The 22,351-nt window shown below is 37.2% G+C and overlaps 1 protein-coding gene across 2 annotated transcripts in view; it reads right to left on the bottom strand.

The window, feature by feature from the left end:
• The window catches only part of AJAP1 (adherens junctions associated protein 1), a 1,259,307-nt gene that overhangs the window by 255,247 nt on the left and 981,709 nt on the right, over window positions 1-22,351 (bottom strand). For both annotated transcript variants that reach the window (XM_044062794.1, XR_006363642.1), the window contains exon 4: window positions 18,430-18,672. In XM_044062794.1, coding sequence (XP_043918729.1) covers window positions 18,430-18,672 — 243 coding nt within the window. The remainder of the gene's footprint in view (window positions 1-18,429; window positions 18,673-22,351) is intronic.

The raw sequence follows: 22,351 nt of genomic DNA on the forward strand, positions 1-22,351 counted from the left end.
TGCTTAGCATCATCAATCACATTATTGCCCATGTGTAACTGCTCTTATTGGTGTAGCACCACTCAGAGTGTGTGAATGAGCTGCGCTTTGCACAAGCTTGCGTATATGTGCCACGTAAGGCTCATATGAAATGTGGCACTCCACACTTTGTGAATGAGGTGTATTCATCCTTGTGACGATCTATGTTCACCTCTCAGCCACTCAGGCTGTAGGGTTATCACTTGACCTTTTTTCATATAATAAAAGAGAAGCTGTATCATGTGATGCAAGTTGAGTAAATGGCACATTTACTGAGATTTTCGTGCAAATAATTATTTTGTGACATCGCTGTAAGAGCTACAGAAAACAATGTAGCTTTATGGGAACTCACTTTCAACATGTAAACCAGAACAAACATATCAAATAACACAAAGGTTAGCATTAACATTTACTTCTAAGAAAAATAATTTAGTCCTCTGCAGTGGTCATGGGTACAGCCTGCCTTGAAAAATGTCATATTATTTTACACATCTTTTCCACTTTGTTCATTTGAAAATGTAACCCTATACTGATGTCACACCCTATTGCTCCTTACTTCACACTTGCACATCTCATTCGTAACCACTGTTCATTACCATGCAATTCACTAAAGTCCAGAATTGTGCCTCAAGGGGGTCTGAAAAAGATAACAAGATTTATTTCTCTCTGCTGCAGGAGTCATACATACTGAAGCTGGAGCAGGCCTTCCTTGCGGGAGCTGAAAAAAAAACAATATTTGAGAAGAGTTGGTGGACCTGCTGTCTTCATTGACAGGCATCCTCTGGCAAACAGTGCAGGCACAAGTACATTGACCTGTAGTAGTGCAGGAGGGCTAATCTGGCCAACTGGGATTCAGAGGTACAAGACTTGAAGGCCAGAGCTCTATATTAAGTACTCTATTACCCATATATTAGAATAATACCTATATACTATATTAAGCTTGCTTTCTCTTTTTCTGTCTTTCTGTCTCTCTCTTTTATATGGAATATATGAGTACAACTCAGTTGGTCGAATTGTACGATCAATGCATGGAACAAAGATGGCAGAGCTCATTGAACATTGCTGGCACTGTTTCTGTGTGAGATCACAAACTGTGGGGATCAAGAAGTTTGATCTTTCCTCAATATAGAAATATCATGAAGTTGGCATATATAACTAGCAGGGGGTGCAGGGGGATTGCTCCCCTGCAAAAAACACTGTCTTATAATTTTTTTTAAATTTTCTATCAATTCAAGATAAAGGAGTTTTTCTCGATCATGTTTGTGTCATATATATCAGTATATGACCAAGTGTCATATAGTTGTGTACAAATATATTTAATGCAGTACTAATTCTTTATAAGTTGGCCACAACAGTAGAATTAAAATTTCTTGTGGGTTTGGTAAAACAATTGGTATAGCTGCTATATAACATTCTTAGTTGCACTTGTTATTTATTGAAATTCAATTTGGCTATGTTATTGTATTGATATTATTACTTGTGGTATATTAAAATCTTTATAAACTGTAATTGTTTAAGTATTAATAACCTTTATGCTGTTATGCAGGGAGGTATTTTAAAAGGTAGTAGTAGTATAATGTGCCAAAATGCAAACTGCTGTTAAAAAGGTACTGCTGGATTTCCTGAAGTTTCCTCATCGTCAACAATTGCTACATATAGAGGCAAAACACCCAACAGAGAGTGAGAGGTCATGGGTAGTGCAGAAAGTTATTTGAGATAAGTAATGTCGATTAGCTGTAGACTGATGCAAAGTGCAATAATTTAAACCTCAATGAATGACATAGAAAAATAACAGTGAAGACATCTTTGTAATACCATGGAAGTACTGTCAATCATAAAGACACATTTTAGGAGTTAAGCATTAGAGGCAATAATTCCTTGTAGCTTATATTGGACATTTAAAAGTTGTTTGCAGGTGAGCCAACACCTGTATGACTCTGGCCATCATGAACCTGACTACCTGCTGAGGTTGCCATGGTAGCAGACTGTTAACCATGGGATAGATAGCTCAGTAGAGCAAGTTCCCTCCACACAGGAAAGAGATTAAATAAGGTGATATTTCCATTATGAAATAGCCTCTGAATGTATCAACTCATGGATGTTCAGTGCTGCCTGTAACAATTTTATTTAAAGTTGCAGAGCATCCCTTTCCAGCAGCAAAAGCATATAAACTATGATTGTTTTACAGGAGGCATATCTTTTTGGGTCTATATTAAATTCTCGAAAGCCGACAATGTCGAATCTGACATTGTCGACACACGAATAGCAAAACTGCAGAACATCGAACAAGTAAACAGAAATCTCCATAAGGGGAGATTTCCATTTACTTCAATGTAGTGCAATCTCAGAATTGGTATATTTAAGTAGCGGGGGTATGTACCCTGCTTACACTGTTTAGTTTTTTTTTTTTTTCTGAACATTCAATGTTTTAACAGTTCGATCACTAAAGGTCGACCTTTAGTGATTCAAACTGTTAAATATTCGATGTTCTAACAGTAAGCATATTTTTAAAAAATATTTCCTTTTCACCCAGTCATACATTTACAGAGCAACATGCTACTTTTCCTAAGAACAAGAGAATGGATTACTGCACACAATGAAGGATATAAGGTGGTGTTGGTGTACCATAAGATTTATTATTAAAGATACTAGAAACAGCAATATTGAATTGCCTTAAATCACATACTTTTTCATATCTCCACGATGATGAGGAAATCAGCAGGGACCATTAACAGTGGAAAGTAACTAGGTTGGTGTGACCACCATTTAACGATAGCAAATAGATAAGGAAATTAAATATACATATTTAAAATTAGAATAAGGCAGCATTGCATAATGAAGTAACAGATTTCCACTTGTCATATTATCATATCAATAGTAACTGCATTTTGTGAACAACTGAAGTGAATAGAGATGTATTAGGTCAATAATAAGCACTTCGCTACTAAAAGTGTTCCTATTACTAAAACAGTAATTGTCAGTATTTTCTGTTACAATGCATAATTTACACATTGCCTATGACATTTCATTGCAAACTTTAACACAGTTATTCATTCGTATTACACTAGAAGGAATAATACCAATGACCTCCCAGCAGAGCTTGGCAGAATTCACTCATTGCATAACTACATGCAACATGTGCAACATTGCTTAATGATGCTTTTATATTCAAAAAGGAATGTTTTTCTTTTCTGTAGTTAAAATAAAATAATTTGCTACTTAACATACTCTATTTCTCTCTCATTTTTATTATTATTTCCTTTCTCCTTTTGTGTTCTTTTTTCTGCAGGTCCAGCAGTGACCAGGACAGAACAAATGCAAGCTTCCCTGGTATGGGAACACTCACCACTTCCCCCTGCCCTACCAGGTACTGTTCTACAAGGCAGACACAGTACCTTCTCCCCTGTGGACTCTTCACTGAGGCAGTCAGTAAGCAAAGGTACTAGACTTCTGGACCTGATAGAAGGTGTGGTTGACAGGACCATGGAATGGCACTGGTGCCATTCCAAACCTGTCCTCTGGCTGGTAGAAGACTCACTGACCTAGTCTGCTCCGACCAATGAGCCACCAGCAGCTTCCCCCCACACCACTGGAATTACCTCCTGTGGGTTAATCAGGGTGGTATAATATTTGAATTCTTCTGCATCAGGTTGGAGACTGCCTCATGAATTTCCTCATCCTACCTTTGTGTCTGTCTCCTATCTGTAGGGCTTTGTCACCTCTCACAGTGTTAGCTTTCTGCTTTCAATATTTTTGTCAAAAAAATTCCTTAAAGCCATCTCTCTGACACACTCCCAGTGTCCCTTATTATAAAATTTTGAAACAATGAGGATCTGTTCCTACAATAAACAAAGTGATTATTCTCCCAACCTCCACCAGAAAAATTCTCTTGATGTGTTCCTTTTATGTTCCTAGTTCCGGCTGTCATATTTTCCCTTTTCTAACCATATAAAAGCCAAAAGTGGGTGAACATGTAGTGTAACCCTTTAGAGTGAATAATAAAATCCTAAATTAATTTGCGTAGACGATAGGTTAAATGTGCCCTCCACAGCTAACCACAGTATCTTATGGAAAATGTCAGCAGTTCTGGCCTGGCTGGTGCCTACAGCCAGTCTGTGAAAATTCTTGTCAGCATGTGTCACCTTATATACATGTGGAGCATTCTGCACATATCTATACTTGTTTTTTTCAGTTTAAACTGGTTCAGATGTGTAAAAGTCCACTAGGTGTTCTGTCACAAGCCTAAGAAGGCTGGAAATCAATACTACTTTTTCAAACCTTGCTAATTTGAATATGTGTGTAGTGGTGCGATTACAGATTCCTGTTATACAGCCGTGAGGTATGACATGGTGAGTACTCACCATATTCTGCTTCTGCCCACATCCCAAAAACATGTCAATATGTGAAATTGAGTTCCTTTGCTGTGTCAGTAGTAGTGGTGCTTGCAGAGTAAGTATGGGTGTAGGTATATACATTCTGCAATGAAAAGGCATCCTATCCAATATGTGTAAGTTTGGGTGTAGGTATATGCATCCTGCAATAAAGAGGCATCCCATCTAATAGGTGCAAGAAAAGGTGTAGGTGTGTACATCCTGTGATGAAGAGGCATCCCATCAATAGGTTTAAGTAAGAGTGTAGGTATATGCATCCTGCGATGAAGAAGCATCTCATCTAATAGGTGTAAGTATGGGTGTAGGTGTATACATACTGCGATGAAGAGGCATCCTATCCAATATGTGTAAATTTGGGTGTAGGTATATGCATCCTGCAATAAAGAGGCATCCCATCTAATAGGTGTAAGTAAGGGTGTAGGTGTGTAAATCCTGCAATGAAGAGGCATCCCATCTAATAGGTGTAAGTAAGGGTGGAGGTGTGTACATCCTGTGATGAAGAGGCATCCCATCTAATAGGTTTAAGTAAGGGTGTAGGTATATACATCCTGCGATGAAGAGGCATCTCATCTAATAGGTGTAAGTATGGGTGTAGGTGTGTACATCCTGTGATGAAGAAGCATCCCATCTAATAGGTGTAAGTAAGGGTGGAGGTGTGTACATCCTGTGATGAAGAGGCATCCCATCTAATAGGTTTAAGTAAGGGTGTAGGTATATACATCCTGTGATGAAGAGGCATCTCATCTAATAGGTGTAAGTATGGGTGTAGGTGTATATATACTATGATGAAGAGGTGTCCTATCCAATATGTGTAAGTTTGGGTATAGGTATATGTATCCTGCAATAAAAAGGCATCCCATCTAATAGGTGTAAGTATGGGTGTAGGTGTGTAAATCCTGCAATGAAGAGGCATCCCATCTAATAGGTGTAAGTAAGGGTGTAGGTGTGTACATCCTGTGATGAAGAAGCATCCCATCTAATAGGTGTAAGTATGGGTGTAGGTGTATATATACTATGATGAAGAGGTGTCCTATCCAATATGTGTAAGTTTGGGTATAGGTATATGTATCCTGCAATAAAAAGGCATCCCATCTAATAGGTGTAAGTATGGGTGTAGGTGTGTAAATCCTGCAATGAAGAGGCATCCCATCTAATAGGTGTAAGTAAGGGTGTAGGTGTGTACATCCTGTGATGAAGAGGCATCTCATCTAATAGGTGTAAGTATGGGTGTAGGTGTATATATACTATGATGAAGAGGTGTCCTATCCAATATGTGTAAGTTTGGGTATAGGTATATGTATCCTGCAATAAAAAGGCATCCCATCTAATAGGTGTAAGTATGGGTGTAGGTGTGTAAATCCTGCAATGAAGAGGCATCCCATCTAATAGGTTTAAGTAAGGGTGTAGGTATATACATCCTGTGATGAAGAGGCATCTCATCTAATAGGTGTAAGTATGGGTGTAGGTGTATATATACTATGATGAAGAGGTGTCCTATCCAATATGTGTAAGTTTGGGTGTAGGTATATGTATCCTGCAATAAAAAGGCATCCCATCTAATAGGTGTAAATATGGGTGTAGGTGTGTAAATCCTGCAATGAAGAGGCATCCCATCTAGAAGGTGTAAGTAAGGGTGTAGGTGTGTACATCCTGTGATGAAGAAGCATCCCATCTAATAGGTGTAAGTATGGGTGTAGGTGTATATATACTATGATGAAGAGGTGTCCTATCCAATATGTGTAAGTTTGGGTATAGGTATATGTATCCTGCAATAAAAAGGCATCCCATCTAATAGGTGTAAGTATGGGTGTAGGTGTGTAAATCCTGCAATGAAGAGGCATCCCATCTAATAGGTGTAAGTAAGGGTGTAGGTATGCACATCGTGTGATGAAGAGGCATCCCATCTAATAGGTTTAAGTAAGGGTGTAGGTATATACATCCTGCGATGAAGAGGCATCTCATCTAATAGGTTTAAGTAAGGGTGTAGGTGTATACATCCTGCAATGAAGAGTCATCTCATCTAGTAGGTTTAAGAAAGAGTGTAGGTATATACATCCTGTGAAGAAGTGATATCCCATCTAATACATGTAAGTGTGGATGTAGGTATATGCATCCTGCAGTGAAGAGGCATCCTATAGAATAGGTATATGTATGGGTGTAGGTGTGTACATCATGCAGTGAAGACGCATCCTATCTAATACATGTAAGTATAGGTGTAGGTATATAGATCCTGTGATGAAGAGGCATCCCATCTAATCCTGACTGCAATCTGTTTTACACCTGTTAATTTGTAGGCAGTGCTGGCTCGTCCTATTGGACTGCAGGACTGCCCCCCAGCTGAAAACCAAAAATAAAAAAAAATCCCAAAACTCACGCATGCGTGAGTGGAAACTCGAATCTGGACTGCTGTTTAACCAGTCTGGATTTGGAAGAAGGCAGCAGTCTCACAGATGCCCCAGAAGTCTATGCGGTTACAGCCACATAGACTGGAATGGGATTGGACTGCAAGGTCTACAGTCTATGTTCAGAACACATGCATGCAGGCTTGCCCGGCATTCCAGAAATGGAACTAGTGGCTGCTGAATGAGGGCACAAATGGAGCTTTTGGATTGCAGGCAGGTACTTTACTGGCAGCGTATGGAGAAACGGGAGCTTTGCAACATGAGGCTTATTGCAGGCAGATACTTGCTCTTATGGTGGCTTATGGAGAAATGGTTATTGCTTGCTTTTGCAGGAAATAGGTATGCAAAGGAAAGGTGTGTTTGTGTGTGTGTGTGTGTGTGTGTGTGTGTGTGTGTGTGTGTGTGTCTACGTGTGTGTGTGTGTGTGTGTGTGTGTGTGTGTGTGTGTGTGTGTGTGTGTGTGTGTGTGTGTGTGTGTGGTGTGTGTGTGTGTGTGTGCGTGTGTGTGTGTGTGTGTGCGTGTGTTTGTGTGTGTGTGTGTGTGTGTGTGTGTGTGTGTGTGTGTGTTGGGGCACTGGTGATCCTGAATAAGGGGGTTGAACACTTGGGATAATCATGCAAGATATTTGGTATCAGGATGATGGGTCACTCTGGAATAGTCTGGGAGCCATGTTGCAATGGAGTACATCACTGAACATATCTTCATGACTGGAAATAAAAGACACTATTGCCTATGTTGATTTGAACTGCACAGTTCCATGTGTTTTAAAACAGTGTGAATTGTACTGTTCCATGTATTTAAAAATGTTATCAAAGATAAATATGCTTATAACAAAGCAGAATTAGAATAGTGCGGTAAAATAACATTTTGATACTGTTTAGATTTTTGATATATTCATGGATATTAGAAGCAGTTACATGATAACTGTAAAACAGCAGATCCACTCATATTTATGACAATAGACAAGTCATTTCTAAGCATATTTAAAACAAACAGGCAGGTGTTTGCTGGCTTGTAAAAGTGGGGTTTCATTTTTATTTGCACTGACTGGCTATCAGGAATATTTTCCCATTTTGTTTACATATGTTATAACTGCCATATTTTAGGCAAGCAACACATAGACACAATGCACTATAATTCATGCTGCACAGCACTTGCTTAGAGAATTTTATTTTTCTTGTCTGACATAAAACTTCCCTCTCATAATGTAATGCAGTATCATGGCATGCCCCATTATGTACTGAATATTGAAGAGAAACACTACAACAGTCAAATGTCTTCCCTATATTTAATGCCATCAAATGGCTCAACAGATAATATACTTACCTTTGATTTGAGAAACATCAGAAGAGCATGTTTTGTATATCCACACCACACCATGCTCATAGATTCTTATTCGAATATTGATATACAGTACAGAATGAGGGGAGTGCTTGCACTCCTGAGGAGCCAGCTTTCAGATGAAACATTAAATAGTAGTCACACCTGACCAAATTATTTTCAGTTCAAGTGCTCATTAATGATCTCATAACGGCTATCAGAGTAAAACAAATAAGGAAGCTTCCCCCAATTTCCTGGACAAATTTCCCCAGTCAGTATAAATACCACTTCGGGGCTTTCCTAAATAAGGGACATAGGCTCAGGTAGTGGTTCTTCACAGTCAACAAATGTAAACAAATGAGTCAGTAGTCTGTTAGATTCTTCATCTGATATTCATGTGTAATGTTACTCGGAGATAACAAATGCAGTAATAAAAACAGACCCAAAAATAGCTGAGATGCTTTCTCTGTACATGACTTTTTAGCAAGATAAGTGAATGAATTATATGAAAGCTAAATGTGATGGTTTTGTACAGTTCTGCAGTTATAAAATGTTACCACTCCTCCCAACCTTTAAACAAATAACCATGCATGTCTGTGTATGTTTGTATGCATATGTGTGCATGTGTGTTTGTGTGCTTGTATGTGTTTGTGTCTTTAATCATTTTTTTTTTCTAAGTAATCATTTTTACTGTTGGTTTCATCTTCTATTCATTTTAATTTATTTATTTATTTGTTTGTGTGCTTTGTTGAGGCGGACTTTTATGAGTAGAAGAAGATAGTATGAGGTGCGATCTGTTGTCAGATAAGAACATGCCCTGGTGCTAAAAGCACCTGGTGGAAATAACATATGCCTTATTTTATTTTAGGGTGTGCTCTAATCAGGCAACAAACCCCACTTTGTTTTATTCTGTTCCCTACACCTTTTATCAGATATCAGAATCGGTTGTCAAGACTTGTTTAAGGGATTTATTATCTAAAATTGCATTTCTAAAATCCATTAATCTTGCAGTATGTAAAACTGCCTGACATATATCAAGCTGCTTGTATTCTGGTATATGTATTTTCTTTGAATGTGGGTTTCAGTGCTGTTTCAATGCATGTGAGTTTCAAGGGCAGAGAAGTTTTAATGCTAAGTCTATTTTCATTGTGAGACTACATTGCTTTGTTTAGCAGAATTCTATTAGTGTTTGTGCTGTAAAATGTAAAATAAAACTTTTAAATTAAATCCAAATCATCACAGAAGTAAAGCAGTATGCACATTATAGTGTTTACGGTAAATGGGGCAAAATAGCCAAGTAATGGGACATTGGAATAGCTGCACAGGGGAGGCCCCATTCGACCATGATTTTGTGAGTGGGGGAGGATGGCAAATTCAGACAGCCCTGGCTGAACTAAACCTCTTAACTGTACAGTTTTTGCAGAATTAATAGATTTTTGCTTCTTATTTTTGGTTTGTCCCTCATAAAATTTGTGGTTTTCTGGCAAATCATTTAGGAATGAAGTCACTAAATAATGACAGACATTGCATTTCAGACTTCACACTGTTCAGAAAAATGCATGCTAAAGCAAGACCTGTTATTTTACCAACTCTCTAAATTTATACAACAGAAATTTTTAGCACTGTTTGCATGTTCCCCCAATATATTTGGCCTTGTCCAGATTTCCTGCTTTAAGAGGTTGAGAGGTACGTGCAAATAAATCACTTTATAGAATTAGTTATATCCAAACTTCTCAACTGTCCCTGACTTTGGCTCAAAATGTTGCTCTCCCCTAATAATCCCTCTTCAAAATGGCAATTTTGGAAGAAAATGTGGAGGGTTTACAATTAAGAAATAACTGTAATGATCAGAGTTATAGATTACTTTTATTTCAGAAATGCATGTAGATTCTCTTATTTTGTCAGCTGCTCAACTTAACAGTACTAATATTAAAAAGTATCCCTTCTTTGACAGGTTCCCAGCTGTATTGTGTGGCTATTTTATATTTTTGCATCACATTTTTGGTCCGTTTTTCCTAAAATTGTGGTTTTCTGACAAATTAGTGGCAAATCACTAAAGACTGAAGTTAGGAAATAATGACAGACATTTGAGTTTCAGATTTCATACCCTTCAGAAAATTTGTACTAATACAAGACATATTATTCTATTATCTTTCTAAGTTTATAAGAGCAATATTTAAAAATTGTCCTTATTTTTGGGCCTTTGTTCCACTTCTATTTATGCCTTTCCCCAGATTTCTTGCTCTGAGTTTGAGAGGTATGACAAAGGTGTCAGGGCCATCAATGTCAGTCAGAGACATTTCAAATTGTGACATGCTTGTTGCAACCCACTCTCCCATGTAGTGACTCTGGATGTGTCCAAGCAAAGCAAGGAGCAGTTATACAGTGTAAGTGTGCAAAGTATCCCTCCATCCAAGGTAGACACAAGTACTACAGTGACTTTTCATCTGTCCTTGATTTTGCAGAATGTTCTGGTTTTCTGTCATATTTTTATACTGTTGATTTATGCTTATTAATTTTATTCAGAAAATGCATGTTGTTGCACTGCTTGTTGCTCTGTGTTTAAGTAGCAATGCTTTAATGACCATCAGGTAAGCTTGTCTGAGATTGTAAGATGCAGGTAAGCTTTAATAAGCATATTGTTAAAGGATTACCAACATTGAAAGCCTTTTTGTTTTTGCCATGCAGAGAATATTTAGGTATTGAAATGCATCTGACAGTATTTGTAATAAAGGACAGGATTACAGTTTTTTCAGAAGCTCACTACAAATGTTGAAGACTTGCAGTCATCTTTGCAGGCTTCACCCGTAAACTAAACAGAATGCCAATCTATCATGTATGGTCCATAACCTGTGCAGTAATCCTTTAAGCAATTTATCTTGAGTTTGTTTCTTGTTTGCTGTTCATTTTTTTTACTTTGATCATGTTTCCTCATGAAACAAGTAGATAGTTGTCAGGCAGCAGGTCTTCTTTGGATAAAAAACATTTATACAAGTGGGGACTGGGGGTATCCCAGAGACTGCTACTTTCAGCATGTTACTTGGTACTTTTATAAAGCTGAATATAAATTATGATTAGAACTGCAAGGCGAAGTGTTTTGAGTTGAGTGCTGCTTGTTTTTTTATACTTGATTTTGACTGGCATTCCAGTAATGTATTTAAAAAGTAATTTATTTTTTCATGTGTCACAACCTTTTTGTTTCCCTCTAGATATTAAGTAAGCTCTCATGTAGCTAATGCATTGAAATATTTTTTTCTCCACTTCATTTTGTCTTGATTGGACTACCTGTATATACATATAACAATGTGCTGTGTAGAGTATTCAGCATGCGCCATAGTGACTGAGCATTTATTTCATGTAAATTGGTAAACATGGCCAGCATTGATCCCACTGTACTATAGCTCCGCCCCATTCTAGTTGGCCCCACCCATTCAGCTGTCTCCTGCAGCCCTCCTTTGATTTGAAGGCACCAGCCGCCACTGCTCTTGAATACATAGTACTCTATATTTAATGGCCACCTGTAAGCAACATTTCCATGGTTTGTGCCAAAGGTACTTATAGAAGTTTTGCTGTAATTATAATTAATTATCATAGCAGAGCAGATAAGCAGTAATTAGTGTTTTGTCTTGTGTTTATACCTAGTTAGAACATCATCTGAGTAGTCTTTGCATGTCTTCCCTATATTCAGAACATATTTTGCTGGGCTCTCTATCTGCAGGTGAATTGTCAGAAGTATGTGCGTGCATATTTTTTTGTGTGTGTGGGGGTAGTGCATTAGTCTGTATGCATGTGTATGTCAGCATGCATGTAGCTTGAATCAGAATGATATGCTTCCTGGAATATTTTTATTGTAAACTCTTGTATTTCACTCTGCCAGGTTTAGAGTTGAAGTCCACCACTGCCAGACAATGCTTCTGTCATAAGTCTCCACATCAAACTTCCATTCCAGGCTTAACTCCCACATTGGCGTTCCTAAAGTCTACATTTCCATTCTGATCATTCACTATTAGGGGAAGTCAGTTGTAGAGGCCAAATGAAAACCATCACATCAGACTGGATATATTTTCTCCTTTTTGAGTCATCATGTAGTATGGCCCTACTCCCTTTTTACATTTGGAGGTCTTTCTGAAGGCTGGAACTCCAATGAGGCTTGGTTATTAAGCAGGATCATTCCCAGGATCCATGGGTAACATTACCCTGAACTTGCCCGCAACACAACCTGGACACTGCTGTTGGATAAGCCTCCACAAGAACTCAAATGCAGAGGTTGCCATGCTCAGATGCATCACATGACTCCCTTCCATAGGTTCATAGGTTCATAGGTAGATACTAGGTTATCGGCCCAAGGGCCTACTTAAGCCTAGCCAACAAGGTTCCCTGGCTTACGCCACCCAAGAAAGTTATTTTCCTGTGCCAATGTCGAGCAGATACACAGAAGTGATCCCCGGGGTGTATTTCCTATTTTCCATCTACTCATCAAGATTTTTCTTGAAGAGTACTAATGAAGAACTTTGCTTGACATAGATGATTAACCTGTTCCAGAGTATGGGAAGTCTCTGGGACAGGAATCTATCCCTCCAGCATGTCCTGTTTATTGTGGTGACAAGGTTTAGGTCCCTAGAGCATGTAGCTTGGAAGGATTGGGATTTCTTTAGGTGTAGCATGTCCAACAGTTTTGGATTTGACAGCTTTATATGTTAGGCAGAGATCACCTTGGAGTAGGCGATATGCTACGCAGTAAAGCTGGAGTTTTTTAACCATCTGGTAAAGGCAAGCAGGCTGCTGTCTCATCACTCATTCCACTCCTTGGCAGCTCCTACAAATGCCAGAGCCACTAAATGAACTCTGGTTATTGCAGTTAGGATTTTAAATTTCTAGGTCACAGAGATGACTATCCTTCCTGATATTATTTTTATGGTCTTTCATAGGGTCTATATTATAAAACCATAAACTCATTTGAGTGAATACTAAAACAGCTACACATATAGCCCGAACCGCAAATACGCCAAACCCCCTAAACCGTGAAATTTAAAATCTCGAATCGTCATAGTCGGCCAACCCCACGGCGCTACATACTACCTACCCAAACATAATAAATAAACATACACTAACCAAACCCTACTTCTAATCCGACACTAACCCTTACATACATTACCTATCTATGCACTTACCTTAACCCACACCCTAACCCTATGGTCTGTAACTATCACACACTTACCTTACGGAGCTATACTGCAGACGGGCCAACCATGACAATTTGACATTTCGAATTTCGCGGTTTTGGACATTCACCGTTTCCATAGTTCACGCAATACGTGTCGCTCTTTTCTGATTCGCTCAAACGGATCTTTGGATTTCTAATATAGACCCCTTTAATATACTGATTTACAAGACTTACTCTGGCTTCATCCCTATCTTGAAATGGATAAAGTAGATACTGGCAAATCAATATTGTCTAAATTACTATCCACAGAGGCTACAACATTAATACTTCTTTTCCAGTTAATATCCGTGTAATGACTGGTGCAAAACTAATTTTATAGTTATTTATGAAAAGCTGAACACTGTGGAGTGATTATATTTTTTACAGTTAATGAAACTCACTAATGTATGAACAGAGGCCTGAAGTTTCTTAAAAGAATAATTGTTCATATCTTTCTTCTTATCATGAATCAAATAATTAAAAGTAATATTTTCAATTTTAATACACTGGAATTATGCTGAGAATGAAGAAGTGAATTTTCTCAGAAGACAAGATTTAACATCTTATTTAAACTACAAATAACCTTCCTTCACCAAATGGCAATATTTGTTAGAGCAGTATGCTCTTTTTCTAAACCAAACACAGAAATAATGAAGTTGGCTGCATTAAAGGACATCCACAGTGGCAATGCCATTCTATAAAGTTTTCAATTGTTATACTTGTCCTTCTTCCAAAATGTATATAATAAATTATATAGAACACAAAGAATACTTCAAACACTTTTTTTCTTGATAATGTGCTAAAAGTTGTAGCAGAAGTTATTACAATAACAGGTAATTGTTCATACCTTTCTAAATGTTGAATAACTAATCAGGCTTACAATCCTAGACTAGTTCTATATCTTAAAGAAAGGTGTTAATGTGTAGAATTTGTTGTTAACCTTCCAAATAGCTGCAGGTGATTCTTTCTTAAGTGATGACCGTGAGGTGTGTCTCAACATTTCTTTACCTTATTCTCCTTTAGAGACTACAGCACTGCTTCTAGGTGATTCATATCACTTTGTATTTGACTTCTTAACTTAGCATTTGTTCTTAACTACAACAAATAGTGCATGAGTTTGAAAAACTGAAAGACTGCAGCAAGGAGACTAACAATTCCATATTTCTTTTGAATTCCTTCTTCATTTTTTAACTCTCACTCTTCTAACTACTGTAGACATTTAATTTATCTACAGAATCAGTGAAAATAGATATTTTCTACATTCTTCACCAACTAGATAGAAAGAAATCTAATGGAAAAATGTACTTTCTAGGTCAAGATGAACTCTATAGTTACTACACAGATATCAAAGCCGCCACAAGGATGAAATCCACTGTAAACCATACAATCTGTGTCAGCTCTTAGTTGAAGAAAAAGGAGAATAATCTTTCCTTATAATGCTATGTTCAACAGGTACTACACAAATTCATGATAATTTAGCTGCATTATAACTTAAGCTCTCCTCAAGATTAATATGACTGTATGCACAAGTTTTCTGCACAAGATAAATATGGCAGCTAAGGACCTGGTTTGTAAATAACGAGCTTATGACAAAAATGATAAATACTGAACTTAAACTAGTTGGTTATATAAAAATGATCATCACAATGAAACATATGTGAAATAACGATGATCAGCAGTAACCAGATAAAGATATTAGCTGCTTTATGTTTGAGAACCACCTCTGCGTTATATCAAATGTGCTCTTCAAAACTCTCTAATCCATGTTTTACCAAATTGTGTATCCCTTTATACTCAACAAGAATGTCATCCATGGCATTTGCAAGCAAAATATCTAATGCAGCTTAAAAATAGAGCATTGCTCACTTCTATTAAACTGACCTAATCCTTGACTTATTGAGGACTACATTCAACAGTATTCATATTGGTGAGACTACAACATTTACCTCTATGCACTACTGTTTATCAAAACCTGGCTTGGCTGTCATTTTAATGTAACTGGTAGAAGGCACCATACCATAATAATAACATATTGTTGTACTCAGTGAGATAGAAAGAGAGTAGATAGATAGATAGATAGATAGATAGACAGATAGACAGATAGATAGATAGATAGATAGATAGATAGATAGATAGATAGATAGACACACAGATGGATAGATAGATATATATAGTAAGATAGATAGATAGATAGATAGATAGATAGATAGATAGATAGATAGATAGAAAGTAGATAGATATTGCTCATAAGGAGGCATACTTGAGGGAGGCCTTATCGTTTAAGTTGCATGGCTTTGTAGAGCTCCTTGTACCCGGCACACACATAAATGGAAGAGATGGTGCACATATTTATAGTATGTTGTTATCACCTGGAGAAATTAATGCTTTCAGTTTTGTCTAATTATTATGGTTATATTATACTGCTACATCTATTGTCGACATTGTGCATTTATTATCGTTTTTCTAAATCTGTGATCTGCTCAATTTATAGTGCTTAAAATACTTGCATATTACAAACAGACCATCTCTTATGATTGACTGTTCAACATCATAATTGAATAAGCCACTGCTTGTTGAAATTAACTAGAAAGAGCATAAAGAGTTTAGTGTACACGCAGGTTTGGAAATTACAGATACCGTACAATCTGTCATTTATTGAGGCACTACAGTAGACGGCTCTGCCATTATTCTGTTTCCTCCATGTTTTCATACACAATAAGGGATTATATAGGCTGTTGATGAGTGCATTAATTCAATATTATAAGGAGACCTGAATAAGATTTCTATAAGCTTTGCTTCTGTGGGCTCTGTCCTGCCAAACAGGTCCCTCTTCAACTAAGAATCTCACAAGGCATATCCAAAACTATTGCCTTTGTGTGAGTGTTTTCTAAAATCTGAAAAAATATATGTTGTAAGAGTCTGTTCTCCCACAATCAGTTCTTGAAACTGTAATTGGAGATGTTGCCACATGATCCAGTCTTTCTGAAAAAATGCCTCTGTATTCACAATCAGTAAAACTGGGATGGATTTTAACTTGTGAAAATAGCTTTGGCTGTATCCTAAATTAAGTCTCTTTTCCATAAACTCTTTTTTGCTAAAATGTAAATGCTTCATACCACATAGTGTGTTTGACTGACTTGATCATCAGCCTCACTTTTTCTATAAATGACAAGAAACAGACATAAAGTCTTTAAATTTTGACTCTAGAAATTATTCCCATTCAAATAAATTCAAAAAGGTATGCATGAACTACATATATCTTTATAATTTCCAGTAGAATGTGTGTAAAGGCTCATAAGTAACTATAACAGTGACAAAATGCAAATCTAGTTGAACTACCTATAATTTTAGCATTCAAGCTATTGCTGTAAATCTCACCCTCTCATTTTTTAGAGTTGATAGTTTACAACTATCATTATGTTTTACAGAATGTCACCACTTTCTATTGACTACTTCAAATAAGTCATGTATTACCTGCTTAAAATATACCCCATTGATAGAAAACAAAGATTAATTTAAACCTCCATCTTAGAAGTGAACTGCTTTTCTTCAGACTGGAAACACAAATTAAGTATATTTGTATATATACCATACACTTACATACATATACATGAGTCTGACTGTTTAGATAATTAGTCTCAATTTTTCTATGAAGGATAAAAAGTAGACATGAACAACCATTGAATTGTGACTCTAGATATTATTCGCATTTAAATAATTACTTCTCAGTTAACTGTGTGTGTGTGTGTGTGTGTGTGTGTGGGTGTGTGTGTGTGTGTGTGTGTGTGTGTGTGTGTGTGTTTATATCTGTCTTTGTATATGTGTATTGTTCGTCTTTAAATGTATACCATAAGGCACTTCCACTATGACCACAAATCTATCATACTGATGTATGCTTCATTTTATTTGGACAGTTATTATACATATTATTAGTGAATACTGGCATATGATACCTAAACTTAAAATTGTATGGACATAAAAGAAAAAAATGCTGATGTTGTCGATTCAAGCCCAGGATATATTATTATATAAGGATTCTATAATTACTTGTGCAAAACTTTCAATAAAATTCAGTTGTAGTCAATGAAAAAAAAAATGACAAACCAAAATGACTATATTTTGTCTGTATCTGGATCCACATTATTTACAATTCAGATTTTTGGGCACTAAATGTTATAGAAGTCTCTTAAACTGCGGTGCACAATTAAAAATTAATCAAGTAAGCCAGAAACATGACCGAATCATAAAATGCATTCAAATCATAACAATTAAAAGGATGATACTTTGATTTATCAGTCGCAAATTATTATAATTCATCTGTTACCCAGGAACAACTGATTTCATTACTCATATATTTTGCCAGAGCTAACTTACACTCAATCAAAAAAATGTACCAGTCTAATGGAAATCAGACAGCATGTAAGTGACAAGACTTACTTCTCAGTCAAATCTTTGACTTATTCTAAATTTAGACAAAACAAAATAATAGTGTGACTAAGGACCTATGACAGAGATCAATGGAATTTAATACCATAACCCATAAGATACTTATATTTTTTTAGTGCTGGGCGAAATAACAAAAAAAAGTATTTGCTTAATTAGGGTGAAATTGTGCCACTCTCACACAGCTGCATATAATTTCACAAATGTCTACATCTTTTTTTAAATTTTAGAATGCAATTTTATCTCGTTCAGACTCTTCCTTTTACAAAATTCTGCAATTGTGTTTGAATATTTCTGATAGGTCCAACAATGGTTTATTTGTGCACAAAGAATGGATACTGTCTAAACTGGAAATAAATTACTTAAAATAGCATTTGCGAAATTATACCATGGCTATTACAAATTTTAGTGAGAAAAGCATACATTATTGTATTTCCAGTTTGGCACAATTTCAAAAGCATTGCAACTATGACCCCACTGCTAAACCCTGCCATGAAATATTACGTTCCACACTGTAAAAAATCACGTTCCAATAAGTAACTTTGAGTAGCAACACTACATTATTTTGTGCAATGGTTCACCCGTTAAAACATAAATAGTTGGGCACAGTAACATCCAGTCAGTTGATATATAGAGTAATGTCTACCATACCTGCTTCCATTGTATGCAGTCTTGTACATCGCTGGAGGATGCAGTGTTTCATCTGTGTAAACGGGTACCGATGCACTGACACACTCATGTGAGCACTGTAAGCTTTCATTATAGGCTGTAAATATGTCCATGTTGCTTGGCACGCGAGCTGCAGTGAAATCGGTCAGATTCTGGCAGCTCTCCTCCTGCTGATTTATCTTCCTTTGATGACTGTTGCGATGCCCATTGCCACTCTGTGCACAGCTAAGCACAAACAAATTAAATGTTGTATGACTGCTGAGAAAATAAGTCAACATGTGCATTTATTATGTCCTTAATTCACATACTGAAAGATCATGAATGTTTGCTAGGAATCCCTCTAAAAATCTTATTTTACTAAATGTCTAAAAGTACACAGATAGAACATACTTTATTGTGTATTCACTGTCCAGTTTCTTTAAGGAATTGTTATGCCATGCACTAAATGGAAAACAATCACCTTATGAATTTTAACAAAGTCAAAATGGTTTTAATTTCACTATCATAATCGTCCTAGATATGAGAACAGATATATTAAAAATGCAACTATTTAGCAATATCAGGTAAAATAAATAATATATAGATATATCTGCTATCTCTGTTAGTTCCAAATCATGTGATAAAGCTGCATATATTTAAAAAAGTACTATTTAAATGACTAAATACATGAAAACGTGCATTTCAACCTGAAAAACATACTGTCCTGTTTTCCTTTTGTCCTTCAGCTGTGCCACCATTAACCTTAGTTAATTATAGATTCATAGGTTCATAGGTGTGTACTAGGCTGATGGCCCTGGGGCCTTTACAAGCCTAGCCATAGGCTTACCCTGGCATAGTGCCCCCCGACCTTAGTTCCCAGTGCCTCTGTCGAGTAGAGCTACTGGTGTTATCCCCAGGGTGAATTTTCTGTTTCCCGTCCACTCATCAAGATTTCTCTTGAAGATGGTCATCAAGGTGCTCTGCTTGACATGTATAGGAAGTCTGTTCGATAGCATGGGCAGTCTCTGGGTTATAAACCTGTCCCTCCAGCATGTTCTGTTAATTGTGGTAATGAGGTTGAGGACTCTGGAGCATGTGGTGTGGAGTGATTGGGGTTTCTTTAGCTGTAACATTTCTAACAGAGCTGGGTCAGGCATGGCTCTGTAAGACAAGTAGAGATCTCCTCTAAGTAGGCAATATGAGACAGAGAATAGTTGGAGTTTTTTTGAGTCTGTCCATATAGGACAAGTGTTTAAGGCCTAGGATCCTCTTTGTGAGGTACTTTTGTGGCCTCTCAAGTTGTTGCAGGTGTCTAGTGAGGTACATGCCAAATGGGGCATTGTACATGATGATTGGCCTAATGAGGGAAGAGTAGAGGGAGACAATGATCTCTTTCTTCCTGGATGCAAAACCTTTAGTAATGAGATGTGCTACATAGAAGGACTTTCTGACCACAGTGGCAATGTGGTGATCAAAAGAGAGGTTGCTGTCAACCTGTGTTCCCAGATCTCTTATAACATCTTCTGTGTTCAGTGGACTACCATGAATCTGGTAATTCATGGGAACTGGGTTTTTGCCAAACGGGATGATGACACAATTTTTGGCATTGAGCTTAAAGCCATGGTTCTGACACCAGTCATTGGTCACAGTGAGGCCATTCTGTAGGATGTCAACATCACTCGGGGAGTTAATAATAGCTACAAACTTGCAATCGTCTGCAAACTTTGTCAGCCAGAATCCCTTCCTGTTGGCCTGGACTTCAGAGAAGTAGATACCAAACAGGAGAGGGCCCAGGACCAAACCCTATGGGACTCCACTCGTGACTAATCCGCAGTCTGACTTGGAGTCAGCTACTTTCACACTGTGGGTTCTATCTGTGAGCCAGTTTGCAACCCTCCTAGTGATATAGGGGTTGATGTCAAACTTAGTGAGATTTTCTGTGATTCCTGAGTGGGGAATGGTATCAAAAGCCTTGGCCAGATCAAGGTAGGCTGTATGAACCACCTTGCCTTCATCCACAGCTCTGGTGACTGACTCAAAGAAGTCGACCAAGTTGAGCAGGCATGATCTACACTTCACAAAACCAAACTGTGTGGGATCCAGAGTTTGGAGATTCCCTATATCCTTGTTTATTAGGTCCATGGTGATGCGTTCCATAGCTTTGCATATCAGACTCATCAGGGTCTGTAGTCACTCCTTCTTTATGGAGAGGGATAACTATAGCAGTGCGCCATTCGGCAGGGACAAAGTCTGAGGTGAGGCTGTGATTGAACAGAGCACACAAGTGAGGTGCCAATTCACTCTGTAGTTCATGTAGAATGCAACCAGGGATATTGTCAGGTCCCATAGAAGCTGTATTCTTGGTCTTGGACAGTGCTGTTTTAACCTGTGCAGCAGTAATACTGGGTGCCTGGCAATCTACTGGTATTGTGATTGGTCCTTTGGGGGGAGGGTATACATCTGTTCTAATTGCTCCCCTTGTTGGGAGTTGGAGGTCTTCCAGCAATAAATTCTTCCCTTCATCACATCTTTGATTGTTAATGTATGATGAAAGAAACTGGGCTTGATAGCTGAAGGTGTTGTAGGACCATAATAATAAGAATGCTTATAGTCTCAGGCCTCAGACATAAAGTAGACCATATTCACTGGAAGGTATAATACTTACACTCATATCTGTCTGTGCCTTTATCTCTAAGAATGTTTAATCTTTATTAATTTTTTGCAGCACTGGGCTTGCGTGGCAATGGCATCTCATTTTATGACACAATCTCTTAAATTATTGCTGTTAAATAAATAATTATTTGCTTTAACTATACAAGTCTACAACAATGACTACAAGTAGTAGAAAGTTGTAGTAGTAAATAATACAGTGACTAGAAATAGTAGTACTACTAGTAGTAAGTAGTATATTGACTATACGTAGTAGTATTAGTAGTAGCAAATTGCAGTAGCAAGTACTATAGTGACTACAAGTAGCAGTACTAGTAGTAGCAAGTTGTAGTAGCAAGTACTATAGTGACTACAAGTAGTAGTACTAGTAGTAGCAAGTTGTAGTAGTAAGTACTATAGTGACTACAAGTAGCAGTACTAGTAGTAGCAAGTTGTAGTAGCAAGTACTATAGTGACTACAAGTAGTAGTACTAGTAGTAGCAAGTTGTAGTAGCAAGTACTATAGTGACTACAAGTAGTAGTACTAGTAGTAGCAAATTGCAGTAGCAAGTACTATAGTGACTACAAGTAGCAGTACTAGTAGTAGCAAGTTGTAGTAGCAAGTACTATAGTGACTACAAGTAGTAGTACTAGTAGTAGCAAGTTGTAGTAGTAAGTAGTAAAGTGACTGCAAGTAGTAGTACTAGTAGTAGAAAGTTGTAGTACTAAGTAGTATAATGACTACAAGTAGTAGTAATAGTAGTAGAAAGTTGCAGTAAAAAGTAGTATAGTGACTGCAAGTAGGACTACTAGTAGTAGCAAGTTGCAGTAGCAAGTAGTAGTAATAAGAGGTTTCAGCAGTAGTCTTTAAAACACAGTCATTTCTCTTCCTTGGGTCACTAGGTTTCATTGAAATGCCATCACCGCAAGAGACCTATTTCTTCCATTGAATCTCTGTTTAAAATATTTGCTTCAAAATGGAATATTCAGAACTGAGAACGTTTTCAGTGATAGAGCTGTGTAGAATTCACTTAAGTAGTTCTTATGGTCTGCATAACTACATTGTTAAATACATGCACCCTACTGTAGTTCAAGGAATAGTGTTTTAGTAATGAAAAAATATTTTAAAATAGATGCATAAGTAATATAAAGGACACAACTCGCATTCTGAGATCAGTTAAGTAAAGTACTAGTACCCCATTCTTGCTATATCAATTTAAGATGATCTTTCAATGAAGGCAGTCACTGATATTCAGTAGGAATGATGTTGTGCAGT

The sequence above is a fragment of the Protopterus annectens genome, chromosome 2.part1 (genome assembly GCF_019279795.1).
Source record: "Protopterus annectens isolate FY-2018-M chromosome 2.part1, PAN1.0, whole genome shotgun sequence".
NCBI lineage: Eukaryota > Metazoa > Chordata > Ceratodontiformes > Protopteridae > Protopterus > Protopterus annectens.